Below are 15986 nucleotides of genomic sequence, written 5' to 3'. Positions count from 1 at the left end.
CCCTCTTTCCTGCCCAGGGCAGGGAGTCAGACTTGATGATCTGCTAAGGTCCCTTCTGACCCAAACAAACATCTATGAACTTGTCTAATTTCCTATTATAGAATATATTTCTCTTTTCTTTTTAGATGTGGGGAAGTTCCTGTCAAATATCAGAACAATTTTAGAGTCACTTTTATCTCAGTACAGTGGCAAAAGCATAGTGGAAAAATTAAGTGACTCTGTCTTTGCAATGGCAACTCGTCAGCTGGTAAGTAGATGGGATTTTGTATTCTTCTTCTTTAGCATGAATGCATGTATCAGTTTATGAAGACTTTAACTACATGTTTTGTTACCCAGGTGATCTTCTTGTTGGACTTCTGTGCTTTAGACATTCCACACTGTAAACTATTACATCTCTTCAGCACCCTGACAGAGCCACTGAAGAACCTTTGCAGCGAACCAGATAAGGTAGCGTAAGAGACAAGCAGATGCTTTAAACCTCTGGTTCTCTATAAACTTTTGAATTCTCTCTCTCTCTCTCTCTCTTCCACGCTCAGTGTGTGTGTGTTCCTTTTTCTTTGAAATATTCTCAAAGTACTTTTGAGCATTTTTAGAGGAGGAAAAGTAGCACCTACAAGTAGACAAACAGGTTATGTAGGAACATGGTACTGGAAAGGACCTCCTGGACCATCAAGTCCCAGTCCCTTGCGTTTACAGGTAGTCATTTCCCAAGGAAATCCTCTAAGTTACTGCTTCAAGCTCTCATCCTGTCTTGTTAAAGACACAAGCCTGTGCATCTAGAATCTGTAACAAATCCTATCCTCATAGGTATGAAGGTCTCGTATGAGGCACCAAGTATCCTGAAACACGCACTCATTTATAGTTGTACGCTGCCTTAGATCAGTAAGCTGTCAGCAACTTGCATGGTTAAATCAGCTGCCCTTTTTGCAAGCTGTGATTCTCCATCAGCATTTCTAATGGTCACAACTCATTGCTGTAACGACAAGGAAGTGAAGGGAAAGGTAACTTCTCTGAGGTTTTAGCTTTAAATTATCAGAATATCCTGTGCCAATACACTTGGGAGTTTCCTTGTTCATTCCCTCCCCCCAACACCCTCCTACCCCGCCCTTGGCTGCATGAGAGAAAATGAAACGTGAACAGTAGGACTGCATGGAGCTTCAGTAGTTGATTCGATTCAGAGAAGATTTGGCCCAGTTCGGGGACCGAGTCTCCAAATCCGAATTGAATTAGGATACCAAGTAAAAGCTCCGAATCAATTTGGAGATTTGGCCAGAGACTAAACAGGCAGCTGCCAGCTGCATCCAACTGGTAAGTCTGTTGGGATTGGGGGAGGTGGGGAGGGAAGGGAAGTGGGGGAGGGAGGGATTGGGCCTGGGACAAGCTGCCTAGCTGGGGCAGGGGGCGAGGGATGCAGGTGCTGGGAGCAGGGGCTCTGCCCTGCTGCTGCTTGCCCATCTGGGGCAGGATGCAGGCGTGGCCCACTCCAGATGGAAGGAGGAAAGTGGCAGCAGGGCAGAAACCCTGCTCCCAGCTGCCCCACGGCATGGGTGCAGCATGGCTTGGCAGGGCACTGCGTGCTGCCTGGGAACTGAGGCGGCTCCACCTGTCAGACGGAGCCCGACAGCGCTCAGGCTCAGCGGCCCCATCTCCCAGACGGCACGCAGCACCCTGCTGAGCCACGCGACACCCATGCCATGGGGCAGCTGCCACGCAGGTGCCAAGTGAGGTGTGCGATCCCCGCTGCCTCCCACTGTCCTGCACTGTAGGGCTCTGTCACGAGTGCCCAGAGGCCCCAGTTGCTGCTGCTGCAGCCAGTAAGTACAGGGCTCTATTTATTTATTTACTTATTTTTTAAAGCTTTGCAATCACCATCTGCAGGAGCAGTGATTGGGGCCTCTGGGTGCTCATAGCAGAGGCCCCCGTGCAGCGCGGGGCAGTGAGGGGCAGCGGGGATCGCCCCCTCCCCCGCCCCACCTGGCACTCACATGGCAGCTGTTGCATCATGTGGCTGCAGCGTGGCTTGGCAGGGCGCCATGCGCTGCCTGGGAGCTGGGGCAGCTCCATGCGTCAGTGCCAAGCCGCACTGCACCTGTGCCATGGGGCTGCCATGTGGGTGCCAAGTGGGGGGGAGTGGAGGAGGGAGATCCTTGCTGCCCCCCACTGCCCTGTGCTGCATGAGGGGGCGCTGCCATAAGCGTCCAGAGGCCTCTGATCACCACTCCAGCCAGTGAGTGTGAGGCTTTTTTAAAAATTGATTTTAAAGTGCCGGGACTAGGCTGGGGCCAGGCGGGGGATGGGGCAGGGCAGGCATGGGGGCTTCTCCTGTGGCCCCCCCCCACCTGAGGAGAGGCAGGCACAGCTGTAGGAGCCACCTGGCCGTGCCTGCCTCTCCCTAGCTGATCCGAATCACCGAATCTCTCCAAATCAGCGCCGAATCTTCCAAAGCTGATTCAGCCAAATCAATTCAGGACAGCGATCTGAATCAAATCACTGTCCTCCAAATTGGCCAAATCCGAATCGAATACTTCCCTATTCGCACAGACCTAGTGAACAGTGAAACAGAAATTCAAGAGCAAATTAAGATAGAGAAGTCCCTCCTTGTGGGAAAAGGACAAACATAGTGCCCATATTTAAGGAAGGGGAAAAAGGGAATTCAGGGAACTACGGACCAGTCAGCCTCACCTCAGTCCCCAGAAAAATGATGGAGCAGGTCCTCAAAGAGTCCATTTCTAAATACTGTGAAGAGAAGGTGGTGATTAGGAACAGTCTGCATGGATTCACCAAGGGAACCTGACTAACCTGATTACCTTTTATGATGAGATAACTGGCTCTGTGGATGTGAGGAAAGCAGTGGATGTGATACACGTTGACTTTACCTAGGCTTTTCATAATACTGTCTCCCACAGCATCTTGCAAGCAAGGTGAGGGTTGGATGAGTGGACTATAAGGTGGATAGAAAACTAGTTGGAGCATTGGGCTCAAAGTAATCAATGGCTTGATGTCTAGTTGGCAGCTGGTATCAAGTGGAGTGCCCCAGGGTCGGTCCTAGGACTGGTTTTGTTCAGTATCTTCAGCAACCTGGAAGATGACATAGAGTGCACCCTCAGCGAGTTTACAGATGACACCAAGCTGTAGGGAGTAGTAGATACGCTGGAGGATAGGGCTAGGATTTAGAGTAACCTAGACAAATTGGAAGATTGGGCCAAAGGAAATCTCATGCAGTTCAACAAGGACAAGTGCAAAGTCTTGCACTTAGGACAGAATAATCCCATGCACTGGTACAGGCTGGGGGCTGACTGGCTGGGCAGCAGCTCTGCAGAAAAGAACCTGAGGGTTACAGTGGACAATAAGCTGACCATGAACCAACAGTGTGCCCTTGTTACCCAGAAGGCTAATGGCATACTGGGCTGCATTGGTAATAATGTTGCCAGCAGGTCAAAGGAAGTGATTATTCCCCTTATACAGCACTGGTGAGGCCACATCTGGAGTACTGTGTCCAGTTTTGGGCGCCCCCATTACAGAAAGGATGTGGACAAATTGGAGAGAGTCCAGTGGAGGGCAACAAAAATGGTGAGGGAGATGGGGGACATGAGACTTCTGAGGAGAGGCTGGGGGAGCTGGTCTTAGTCTAGAGAAGAGGAGACTGAGATTTAAGAGCAGCCTTCAAGTACCTGAAGCAGGGTTCGAAAGAGGATGCAGCTGGACTGTTCCCAGTGGTGGCAGATGACAGAGCAAGGAGCAATGGTCTCAAGTTGCAGCAAAGGAAATGTAGGTTAGATATTGGGGAAAATTTTTCAGTAGGAGAATAGTAAAACACTGGAACAGCTTACCCAGAGAGGTTGTGGACTCTCTGTTCTTGGAGATTTTTAAGACCTGGCTAGACAAAGCCTTGGCTGGGATTATCTAGTTGGGGTTGGTCCTGCTTTGAGCAGGGGGTTGGACTAGATTACCTTCTGAGGTCCCTTCCTACCCTTATTCTCTATGATTCTGAGTACAGCAGAGGTGTCAGAGATACTGGCCTGTAGTGCTGCCTGCGGGTCTTGGACTAGCTCCATGTGCAACATGAAACATGAGCTAGCCGTGGCCCTGTATGCTGTACATGGCACATGGAGCCAGTCTGACACATACCACACACCACATGAGGCTGTTTGGGGCACATGCAATGTGCAGTGCCTGTGCCAGACTGGCCCTGCACACTGGATCTGGGGGCAGTCTGGATCAAGTCCAAGTGACATGCAGGGCTGGTCCAGGGTATGTAGTGCACATGGGGCTAGTCTGTGGGCTCGATGTGGCCCTGGGCCCTTCATCTCAACAAAGCTGAGCTCTTCATGAGTTCCTTGCATCTGTATTCCTAGACACAGACCAAGATAAATCTCCCAATTGGATCATAGATAGACATAGGAGGGACATCAGCCCACGAGCTGTTAGTACAGAATTAGTGAAGGGGCACTTGGAGGAGCTGGATGTGTTCAAATCAGCGGGCCTAGATGAACTTCATCCAAGGGTGCTGAAGGAATTGGCCAAGGTCATAGGAGAGCCAATGACACGGCTGTTGGAGTGCTAATTGTGCTCTGGTCAGGTCCCAGAGAACTGGAAAAGGGTCAGTGTGGTCCCTATTTTCAAGAAGGGGAGGAGGGAGGAACTTGGAAACTATAGGCCAGTTAGTCTCACCTCTATCCTTAGGAAAACTCTGGAAAAATCATATTAGGATCACATTTGTGGGAGCCCAGCAGGGGAAATAATGCTGAAAGGAAATCAGCACGGATTCACTGCAGGTAGATCCTGCCTGACAAACCTTGTTTCTTTTTAGGACCAGGTCACAAAATGCTTAGATGCAGGAGTGGAGGTAGATGTCGTTTACCTAGACTTTAGGAAGGCCTTCGATACAGTATCTCATTCTGTTCTCGTAAATAAACTGACAGGCTGTGATGTAGATGATTACACGGTCAGGTGGGTGGCAAATTGGTGTAGGGGTTGCACCCAGAGAGTGGTGGTGGACGGGTCAATATCGACCTGGAAAGATGTGGGCAGTGGAGTCCCGCAAAGCTTGGTCCTTGGCCCGATCCTATTCAGTGTCTTCATCAGTGACTTGGACGAGGGCATGGAGAGCACCCTGTCCAAGTTCACAGATGATACCAAATTATGGGGTAAAATTAACACACCAGAGGGCAGGGAACGGATCCAGGCGGATCTGGACGGTTTGGAAAAATGGGCAGAACAAAATAGGATGCAGTTCAACAAAGACAAATGCAAAGTGCTGCACCTGGGCAAAAAGAAACACCAACGCACTTACAGGCTGGGGGATGACCACAGCAGCAGCACAGCAGCAGAAAGCGTTCTTGGAGTCATAGCTGACTCCAAGATGAACATGAGTTGTCAATGTGACGAAGTGATCAACAAGGCTCACCGTACTTTATCATGCATTAACAGATGCATGACGAATAGGTCCAGGGAGGTGATGTTTCATTGCTTCCCTTCTATGTTCCTTTCTAGTTGCAGTACTGCGTCCAGTTTTGGGCCCCGCTCTTCAAGAGGGATGTGGAGAATCTTGAGAGGGTTCAGAGGAGGCCACTCGTATGGTCAGAGGCCTGCAGGCAAGGCCCTATGAGGAGAGACTGAGGGACCTAGATCTCTTCACCCTTCGCAAGAGAAGGCTGAGAGGCGATCTTGTGGCTGCCTATAAATTCATCGGGAGAGGGCAGCAGGGGATAGGAGATGCTCTATTTACTAGGGCAACCCCTGGAGTAACTAGGAACAATGGCCACATGTTGATGGAGAGCAGATTTAGGTTGGGCATTAGAAAGAACTTCTTCGCAGTAAGAGTTGCCAGAATCTGGAATGGGCTTCCAAGGGAGGTGGTGCTCTCCCCTACCTTGGGGGTCTTCAAGAGGAGACTGGACAAGCACCTGGCTGGGGTCGTCTGACCCCAGCGCTCCTTCCTGCCCAGGGCAGTGGGTTAGACTCACTGAGGTCCTTCCAACCCTGACATCTGTGAATCTGGCTTGCAGGGCTGAATGAGTTCGCTGCTAAATCGAAGGATAAGTGCTTACAGTATGTCTGAGACTCAATTGTAAAATAATCTAGTGCTGAAATCTTTATAATACATTACATTTGTATCCTGTAAAATGAAAGGTGGCGTTTGTGTTTGATTGTGCAGATGGAAATGGAAAGCTGGCAGCAAGAAGAACCTGTGGCATTGCGAACGTGGACAATGGAATCTCCTCACAACTATGAAAATAATTGCCATGTGGTCTCAGTCTTCCTTTGTCATGGAGCAACTTACTTTGAGGTGGAGTTTGATGAAAAATGTGAAACAGAAAGGAGGTAACTTAACCTTGTACCACTTCAAATTCCAAAATCTATTTGCAAATGGGAAAATCATGTCCCCAGTGTCTTGTTTTAACTTCTCCCTCAACCTACTTACCCTATCCTGTACCCTTCTTTGCCTTACTGCTTAAAGAGACTTGACAGAGGTGAGGTCCTAGGTAAAGAGTACAGACATATTCTATCCATGGGCCCTGAGTGTCCTGGCTCTGCTTCCATGGACATTGCTTGCTCTTGTATTTCTGCTGTGAGCACCCATTGCATGCCTACTGCACTTTGATATAACCCCACTTGGACGTAGCTGTTTCAAAGTTTTGTTCCTGTTGTAACTTGCCAGAGTATTGTTTCTATAGGGCATGTAGCTGAGAAATGTTTAGCATCCATAACTCAGTATCTCAGGAAATTCTGCTGCTGAAATGTCTGTATATGTTCTGGAGATGTTGTATGAAAGCATGAAATGTTTATGCAGTCCTCTAAAACAAAAAATATGGCTCTAAAAAGAATGCTGCTGCACTGCATTTGGGACTTGATAGAGGGAAGGTGAGGGAGGAAATGGGACACTTCAAAGTAAACTCCCCCCAAAGTTTTTAAAAATAAAAATGTGAAAGTAGTGAGTTGCAATTTTTCCACAGGTATGATTATCTGGAATTTACTGATGCCAGAGGTGCAAAAACTCGTTATGATACAAAGGTTGGGACTGAGAAGTGGCCCAAGGTGAGTGAGTTTTAAAATACTGTACAATGTATGCCATATATATATATATATATATATATATGAGACCCTTCCTAATTCCTACTATCTAATTAACCCACAGCAATCCAACAAAAAAGAAAATCACATTTGCTACAGCTAAACTGAACCCCTACACCCAGTAATGTTAGCTAAATCTTAAGATGGCAAACTGACTTAATTTAGTACTTCTCTGTAACCTATCAGAATCTTTATCGTAGAATATGGTACTTTCCTTGCATGACATGTTTTTATCTTCAAAAGTTTTAGTTACAAGCTGAAACTTCCCATTCCGTTTTTTAATAGAAAGTTTCAACCTTTAATTGCTGTGGGCTTTTCAGTCAGGTTAGCGGGCAACTTTAACGTATCCTGAGAAAGCATGAGCATATTGAAACACAGTTGCTGAAGGAAATTCATAACCCTGAAACTTCTTATCATGTACATTTGGCAAAATTACTGTTTTGTTGCTCTGTAGAAAGTGACCTTTAAGGGTGGCCCACGGCTGCAGTTTGTCTTTCGCTCCGACACCAGTAACAATGAGTGGGGCTACAAGTTCTCCGTCACTGCTTATGGCTTGCCAGATGTCTCAGTTTCGTGGGGCTTGGATTTACAGCTTCTTGTATCCAGGTTGATGGGGCGCTTGGCTTCTCGGAGTATGGCACTGAAATCCCTCTGGGGTAAGTGGAATTAGTTGCTCTAGCAGTTTTGCTGTGATAGATCCTTGTGCCTTATCTCAAAAGTTTTGACTCCCATACATGAATATAGATTATCTCCTGTCCCTCTCAGATTTGAAAGTAGAGGTTTGTTAGGTTGTTAGTTATAGCCCATCAACCGCAATTTGTTATACTCTGATGATTTTAACTAGCATATATGTAACAAGTTTGTCCTGTACAGCTGCTCATTGGAAGCATTACAGAAATCATTGCCACTATTGGCACTCTTGCCAGTTTCAAGAGCCCTGAGGTAAACGGACGTGGAGACTGAGCTACTCTAACACGAGTATCTGTGGTGACTCCATGAATTCACTTGGGCTACTCACATAAACACACTTTGAACTTCTTCAGGATTTGGTGCTTTGAAGATAAGCAGCATGTAGTAGTTCGGGAAGAGGGATACAATCATATATACATATGCACGCCAGTTTCTTGGTTAAGATTTCCCAAAATAAGAACCTGATGTTATATTCCTAAATCTGTATTTAGGCGCTTGCTTCATTTCTCTGAAGTGCTGGGGACAGAACAGCTCTTATGGGCAGGTGGAAGCTTTTTAGATACTCAACACTGATAAAAATCAGGTAGATGCTCAGGTATGAAGTTAGGTTCCTAAATTAGGAGCTCTTGTTTTTGAAATCTTCGCCCTTGTTTTTATATACCTTCTTCGTGTGTTATAAGCTGGGGGTAGGTGAAATGGTGGCCCTTTATCTAGCTTGAAGTGCTTTATATACTATGATCTTGAGCACAGTATAAGCGCTTACATAAAAGTCCCTTCATAAATGTTCCATGTTAGTGGCATCGAGCAGTGAGCCTGTGTTAATGAAAGCACTTTTAGTATGATTATGAGGTCATAAAGAAGTGGTGTAATGTCTGTTTCATACACAGCACTAAAACATCACGAGTTAGCCAGCTAAGAAGTTAGTTGTTCAGCATGTGCTGTTCATTTCGTCTTCCTCGGTGTGTATTTAAAACGTGCTGACTTCCATACACCTGTAAAACTGACCATGGATATTTAAGCAATTGACACAAATTGTTTGTCTTTACTCTCTTTGTAGATGGTGGTTGCGAAGTAGAGTTGCCTCCTTCAAAAGTGACCCCAGTTCTTAATTCTCCGTTATGGAAGCCTGTCTTCAGGCATCAGATGTGTCCCGAGGCAAGTTTGAGAACGACTGAACACAGTCAGCTGCGCCAAAATAAAAAAGAGGTATTTAGGCCACTGCTTTTGTTTCATAGAAATGAAAACTTGCATGAGAGTGTTTTTTATTCAGGCTTAATGAGCTGATGCATCCCTAAACGTACACTGCTGTGCTGCGATTGCCACCTCCTGTTTTGTGCCTTTTATTATTTCTAGCTTTTCACTATAATGTTTGCCTGAAGTGTGAATTTCTTGTGTATGAAACAGAGCTGCAAGGATTTTTAAACTGATATTAAGTAAATATGTTTCAACATTCTTTCCAGACTAAGAACTCCCATGCAGATGACTGTCGGTACTTTCTCATCGAATTTGCAAAATCAGATCCTGCCCAGGATTTCTGTGGGCAAAATTCTGAGCTTTTCAAAGGACTTATACAGGCATGTAAAAAACAGACCCCAAAGACAGATATAGTTGCTGGTTCCACTGTTGATCAAGCTGTGAACTCCACATTTGCTGCTTTGGTGTATCTCACTCCAGATTTATATGGGAAGCTTCAGAAATATGGTAACTCTCATATTAGTGAATATATTAATAATGAAGACTAATACGTTACAGGAGGCTATGTTAATTCAATTGTAAATTAAGAAAAAAGTACTCAATCTTAATTTTTTTTAAAAGTCACTTTGTGGAAAAAATATAAACTGCAGTCATAAATTAGGCAGACTAACTAGGCCTTGCCTCTAGAACATAATGGAAATAAGTTACTATTATAGCATTTTCCTCTTCAGCGCATTTTCCAAATATCAGCTAATTATCCCTATTAACCCTAATGTTAAAGATGTGTAGGCTGATCCGGAGAGGTTGTGACAAGGCCATTGGTTTCTGAATTGGGATTATAACTCAAAGTATCTAGCTCCCAATGATGCTGCAAGGAACTCAGCTCTTTTTAAACTATTTCCAGCTCTCATTAAATGTTTCCTGAAGAGTAAGGAGTGATATGTTTCCATCTTGAAGCTCTTTGTTCAGGAAAAGCAAATTACTGGCCCCCCCCCCCCAAAATGCAAAACCCATAAAATGGTACTTTTAAAAAAGGTTAATAAATTGCTCCTAATTAATAGAGTATGTTGTATATTTTATATTGCAATTCATTCTTCTGAAGCTGAGCCCACACTTTTGGTGGCAATGTGCGCTCCCTGAAGCAAAATTGATCCCTCAAATAATGAGGCACTGTTTGAATTCTCAAGGCCTCTTCTGGAGAGGTACTGGGCACCTCAGCTTCTGCCACACTTTTGGAATGAGAGCCTAAATAGCCTGTACTTACAGTACAAATGCATGGAAATTGACCTTTACCTTCTTTAGGTCACCTGTTATCCAAAGTCATGTGAAATGCATAGGCGAGGTGATGTAAAGCAATATATCCTAGCAAGGCAGCTTTATCTCATTTTCCCTGTTAAGTCAGCACCTTAATACCTTTGTTCTTTCTCTAAAGAGAGATGGATAAAATGACACAGTCTGGGTGATATTCCAATACATTTGCCTATTTTCCATCTGGAAGGTGTTAGCTCTTCCATTTGTGATCTTTTTGTTTTTAACCAGTTTTTTAGTGTATTTTGAAGCTGTGCCCCTACAACAAATGCATGACAAAGCAGCACAAGGCATTTTGTATAACTGAATGCCACTATAAATTACTGATCAGCAGTTACTCTAGCTGGAGGGTTGCCCAGTGGGATGTTTGAAAGCAAGGGGAGAGGCATTCTATCTTTTTTCCGTAGCTATATGCTCAGGTTTGGGAGCAGACAAAAAGCTCATTTGCGATTCTGCTTTGTATATAAATCCGCTGTGCAGCCACAGAAAACTTGCTTAAAGCATCCCTGCCTTAACAGGATGCCCATAAAATGAATAAAGAACAAACCTGTCATGAATTGACTTAAGAGCTGGAAGACAGCTTCCATTACTGAGCGATGTGAAACTGGGGCAGCAAATAATGGGCCTTTTTTTCTTTTTTCCCCACAGTCAACAGTGGAGGCAAAGTGCCTTTGAATGAAGAGTTTGCACACGTATATTCGCTGGCTGATGGCATTAGAATATGGATGGTAAGATTACACATACTAGGCTCTATTTTAGATTCTTTGTTTTCACATTCACACTTTTTTTTTTTTCCTCCAGAACTGCATTGTGGGTCTCTGTGCCCCGCTTCCCCCAGGAAAAGTGACTGTAAAACCGGCTGTGTAGGCATCCATATTCCCTCATGAATTGCAGATCAAATTTGTTTAGAAGTAAAAAAAAAAGATTCTTTTCTTCTAGTCCTGCAAAAATTAGTTTGGGCTTGGTTGTCAAGCAGAGCTCTTCATCCTAATGTGTTGTCTTCTACATTTAAAGACTCTGTAAGCCAAATTCTGCCCTAAGCCACACCTGACCCTCTGTACTGTTTTTTTCTGAGAGTGCAGAGCTGTAATTGAGGTAGAATTTTTGCTGTCCGTTTGGATTACTATCGATACAAGAGCCGGAAGGAAATGTTTTGTTTGTGCAGTGCTGCAACCTAAGAAAGGTGACAGAAAAGTAAAAGATTGTTTTTGTCACTCAAGTAAACCAGCTGTAGTTGAGGATATTTGCAGGAAGCAGATTTATTGATATTTGAATCTTGTTGTTTTACCTGCTTTGAGTGTGCCTGTGTGATGCAAGGCAGTACTGCACAGCCATATACTGTGTTTGCTGCACATGCAGAAGCTCTGGAACTGGATGCAGCAGAGCTGTGCTAGTACCACGCTTCATGCTCAGCTTCTCATCTGCACTAACCAGCTATCCTGCTTCTAGCTCCAGAACTGGCACAGGTATCTTTGCACTATGCTACCTTCTACATGTATGCTTTTAAGATTCTTGTGCAAACATAATTAACATGTTGGGAGCTGATGTAATCAGTTCAGCTTTCTTATGACTAGCAGGAGGCAGACTTTGCAGTGGCTTTCACTAGCTTGGCCAGCAAGAGATTCCAGATACTTAAATATTTAGTTCTGTCTTAGAAATTTGAATATTTTTTATCAGTCCAGCCTAAGATTGATTTCCATAACTGTGGCTTAGTCTTCATGTCACCATGCCATCTGGATAGGCAAGATTAATTGTATTTTAACTAATTTTAATTAACGTCTTGTCTACAGTTAGAAATGAAGCAGAAGTCCTTGATGAGTAAGGGAAATGATACTGATGAGAAACAGAATGTGGAAACAACAGAGACGAACCCTGAAGCTCTTGGTAAACATCTTTCCTGATGCCTTAGCGCAATGTTACCTTCTCTATATCTTCTTATTTTCTGTGCTCAGAAACCCTTTAAACCCCTTAAAATTAAGGCTGTGCGAAGCTTTGGTCGCTGATTCGATTCAGAGAAGATTCAGCCCGATTCAGTGGCTAAATCTCCGAATCCGAATGGAATCGGGAGACCCTTTAATCTCTCCGAATTGAATCGGAACCCTCCGGATCTATTCAGAAAGATTCGAAGATTTGGACAGACGCAGCTTTAAATGTTTTTTTTTTCTACATACCTCAAGGTACCAGGCGACTCATGAACGCTGTGATGCTGGAGCACGTGGAGTGTCCCACAGAAGCGCGTGGGGCTCCCCAGCACGCTCGGCAGCAGACCCGGAAGTGGACCAGAATCACTTCCTGGCCCACCCGGCTTGGCGACTGGTGCCTCCTAGGTTTGGGGGGGGCACTTGGGATCCCCCTGCAGCCTGTTGCCGAGGCAGGAGGGCGTGGGGAAGGCCCCCAGTGTGCTTTTCAGCAGACCCAGAAGTACTAGGAAGTACATCCAGTTCACTTCTTCTGGGTTTTCCGCCGAGCATGCGGGGACCCCTCCCCCGCACTCCTGTGGGACGCTCTGTCCACCCCATCATCATAGCATTAATGAGGTGCACCTAATACCTTGAAGTATGTAGAAAAAACATTTAAAGCTGTGTCTGTGGCCGAATCGCTGATTCTCCGAGTCATCATCAAATCTCCAGATTTGGATTCGGCCGAATTGAATCGGGGACAGTGATCCAAATCAACGAATCGAATCGCTGTCCCTGGTCTGGGCTGAATCTGAATTGAATAGGGCCTGTTTTGCACTCCCCTACTTAAAACCCTTAAAAAGGATAAATAAGTTGATGTAACAAATACTGTCTCCAAATATTTTTACCTGATAACGGCAAACCAATTGATATGTAGAATCATCCCACTAATTAATTTATGTATGTATGTATGTATTTATTTAATTGTTGGATGTATGTGTCTCCCTTCTCAAAGAAGGCTAGTTCAGCTGTCACTATAAAATGTATCCTTACTGACAGATATTGCATGTTTTGTATAAATGTGATTGTATAAGTGTACTTGGTCTTGAGAGATTCAGATCCTCCTCCCCGTTAGACAAAAATGGGCTAGGACTAAATCGGGGTGTCAGACATCGCCTGTGGCCTGGATCTGACCCACAGAACCCCATTATCTATCCCCAGTCTTGCCCCTGAGTATGAATTGACCCAGACCAGCCTTGCAGGCAGGGCCTGGGACATGAAGCCCCCTGCTCCAGCAGTCCAAAACCAGCACTGCATGTGTCACCTGTCTTGAACCAGCTGCTGGACATGCCAGTCCCAGATGTATAGTGCAGTGTGGCCAAAGTGGGTGCTACATATAGTACAGCACCTACTCCAGCTGCTCCAGGATCTACAACGGAGTGTCCAGATCAGGCGTTGTGGGGGGAGGCTGTCTGGGGTCTATGGTCCCGCTGGCCTGTTCTGGCCCATGGGCTGGCCTACATCACTCACCCAGCCCATGGGGCAATATGTGTTTGACACTCATGGATTAAATAGCTGATAGTGCTGAAATACAAATCTAGAAAGAAGAACACCGTTCTAGCTCATTAGGACCAAAAGACAAAATTGAGGCATTTTTCCCTAAATTGAAAGCACATCGTATTTATTGTGTAGTGGTTTTATTGATTTAATTTTTTTAAATTTTTATGATGCAGCAAAGCTCTGTATACAGAAGAGCCTTTTGTTACTGAATTTTTTGCCTGTAAGAGCAAAGGGTAAAGACCTTGCTTCAGATGTCTGGGAAGCACAAGATCAAGAGGATATCAAACAGTATCACAATGATAAGCGTCAGAGGACAAGTTCTATTGTAGAAGCAGACTTCCAAGCATCAGGCTCACTGTCTTCCTGTGGAGTTGTTCATCCTGCTTCTGAAGACTCTGACACAAAGGTGAAGCATGTGCCAGATATGCCCCAAATTGAAGCAAACACTGCATTTCAGAAAAAGCCCCTTGAAAATACAGCTTCACAGCAAGAGGATGCATCATCTCCTCCCTCCACCCCAACTCGAAAACCTCAGTTCAGCCGTGGAAGACTAAGGCTACTCTCTTTTAGATCAATGGAAGAGCCTAAATCTGTTCCCACTGTGAAGGAGAAATATCCCATCTTGAAAAACATCTTAGACTTTATTAAGGATCAGTCACTTTCCCATGAAAGGTGAGTAAAAATTAAAGTTGGATAGTCTTTGATACTGCATACTTAAGTGAATTCACAGCTTTCCAGAGGAAATGAAATAAAGCACCTTTTTTGCCTTTTAGAAACATATCTGTAATTCAAGATAGCATTAAAAAAAATGGTTTTGGATTATTAGTGTGTCTGGCTTGCAGCCAGAAACCCACCTCTAGCTCTCTGAGACTATACAGTGTGACTCTCCTTTAAATCAGGCAGGCTTTGAAGACAGTGAAAAATACCATAGTTACTCGAAAATAAGCTGACCCCCCAATAATTAGATTCTGTGTATAAATATTAATTTAGTTATAATTGTCTAGATATAGAATTAATTATTGGAGGTTTGCCTTGAATTTGTCCCCTTCCCACTGCTACAGCAGGGAAAATAAATCTGGGGGGTTAGGTAGGCCTTTGCTTTCTGCTTCCCCCCAACTTCTTTCTTTGGCAGCCTCTTCCCCCTTTCCTTACTGTCAGACCTCGCTCTCGCTGAGCACATGGAAGTGAGGAGGAATTTTGAAAAAAAATAACCTTGAAATAAGCAGGTTGAGAGAGGGGGCAACAGAGGGATTCTGAGTGCAGTGTTGTGGCTCACCATGACTTGAAGAGTTAGTAGTGAGGAGGACTGTGCTTATGGGCATTACCTTATGTCTTATTCAGATGGGTTATACGAGGGGTGGGCAATTGTTAAGTCTCCCTCCAGCTGAAATACGTTTTGGTGAGCCATCGAGGGCCACAAGGGTAGCCCCGCCCCTTGACAGGTGCCCTGCCCCTTGGTCACCATCTTGGGACCAGAAGTCCCTCTCCTTGCCCCAAATGTACTCCTTTTGGGTGGAAGGGTGCCATCTTAAAACTAGAAAAAAAAACAAATCATATACTGAAAAAATCAAACATCTACTATAACTTATTTTAATTTGATTTAAAAAAATATTTTTTGTCCCGATTTATGTGCATTTGCATAATGTAGCTACAAACAATTTCATAATAGCTTGAAATACAATCTTACTCTTGTATATTGTGTGTGGGGTGTGGGATAGTGGGTGGGAGTTGGGGTGTGGAGGTATGTGGCTGGGGTGGGAGGGTGTGGGTGTGTGTTGGGTATGGTGGGGGAGGCAGGAGGGTGTGTATGTGTGGTGGTGTGAAGGGTCCTCGGAGTCCCTGGATCAGCATGTGGCAGCAGCAAGTGGGGCCAGCCCCCACCCAGTTCCATAACACGCAGCTCTCCGCACTTCCACCCCAGTCCCCGGCCACAGGTGGTGGCAGTGTGCAGGGCTAGCTCCACCTGGCCCTATAGCACACAGCTCCTGCATTCCTAACCCAGGCCCTGGCTACAGGTGGCGGCAGCATGTGGGGCTAGCCTTACCTGGCCCCTTAACACGCAGCTCCCTCCAAGTCCCTGGCTGCACATGGCAGCATGTGGAGCCAGCCCCACCTGACCCAATGGTGCTCCTGCCTGAGTCTCTGTCCACACGTAGTGGTAGCGAGCAGGGCCAGCCCCAGAGCGCACAGCTCCTGCAGCATGCGAGGCCTGCTCAACCTGGCCCCATAGTGCACAGCTCCCTGCGCTCCCGCTCCCTTTCC

At 45.4% G+C, this 15986-nt stretch overlaps 1 protein-coding gene across 1 annotated transcript in view; it reads left to right on the top strand.

Moving 5' to 3' along the window:
• The window catches only part of ZZEF1 (zinc finger ZZ-type and EF-hand domain containing 1), a gene marked incomplete at its 5' end in the record, with an annotated part of 88890 nt that overhangs the window by 39183 nt on the left and 33721 nt on the right, over positions 1-15986 (top strand). The window contains 10 exons of the mRNA XM_025210626.1: positions 126-247; positions 337-447; positions 6158-6324; positions 6957-7038; positions 7529-7730; positions 8822-8970; positions 9225-9465; positions 10915-10994; positions 12057-12150; positions 13898-14396. Coding sequence (XP_025066411.1) covers positions 126-247; positions 337-447; positions 6158-6324; positions 6957-7038; positions 7529-7730; positions 8822-8970; positions 9225-9465; positions 10915-10994; positions 12057-12150; positions 13898-14396 — 1747 coding nt within the window. The remainder of the gene's footprint in view (positions 1-125; positions 248-336; positions 448-6157; positions 6325-6956; positions 7039-7528; positions 7731-8821; positions 8971-9224; positions 9466-10914; positions 10995-12056; positions 12151-13897; positions 14397-15986) is intronic.

The sequence above is a fragment of the Alligator sinensis genome, unplaced genomic scaffold, assembly GCF_000455745.1.
Source record: "Alligator sinensis unplaced genomic scaffold, ASM45574v1 scaffold419_1, whole genome shotgun sequence".
Taxonomy (NCBI): Eukaryota; Metazoa; Chordata; order Crocodylia; family Alligatoridae; genus Alligator; species Alligator sinensis.
Note: the sequence above shows the minus strand (reverse complement) of the source record. Positions and strands in the feature narration are given on the sequence as shown.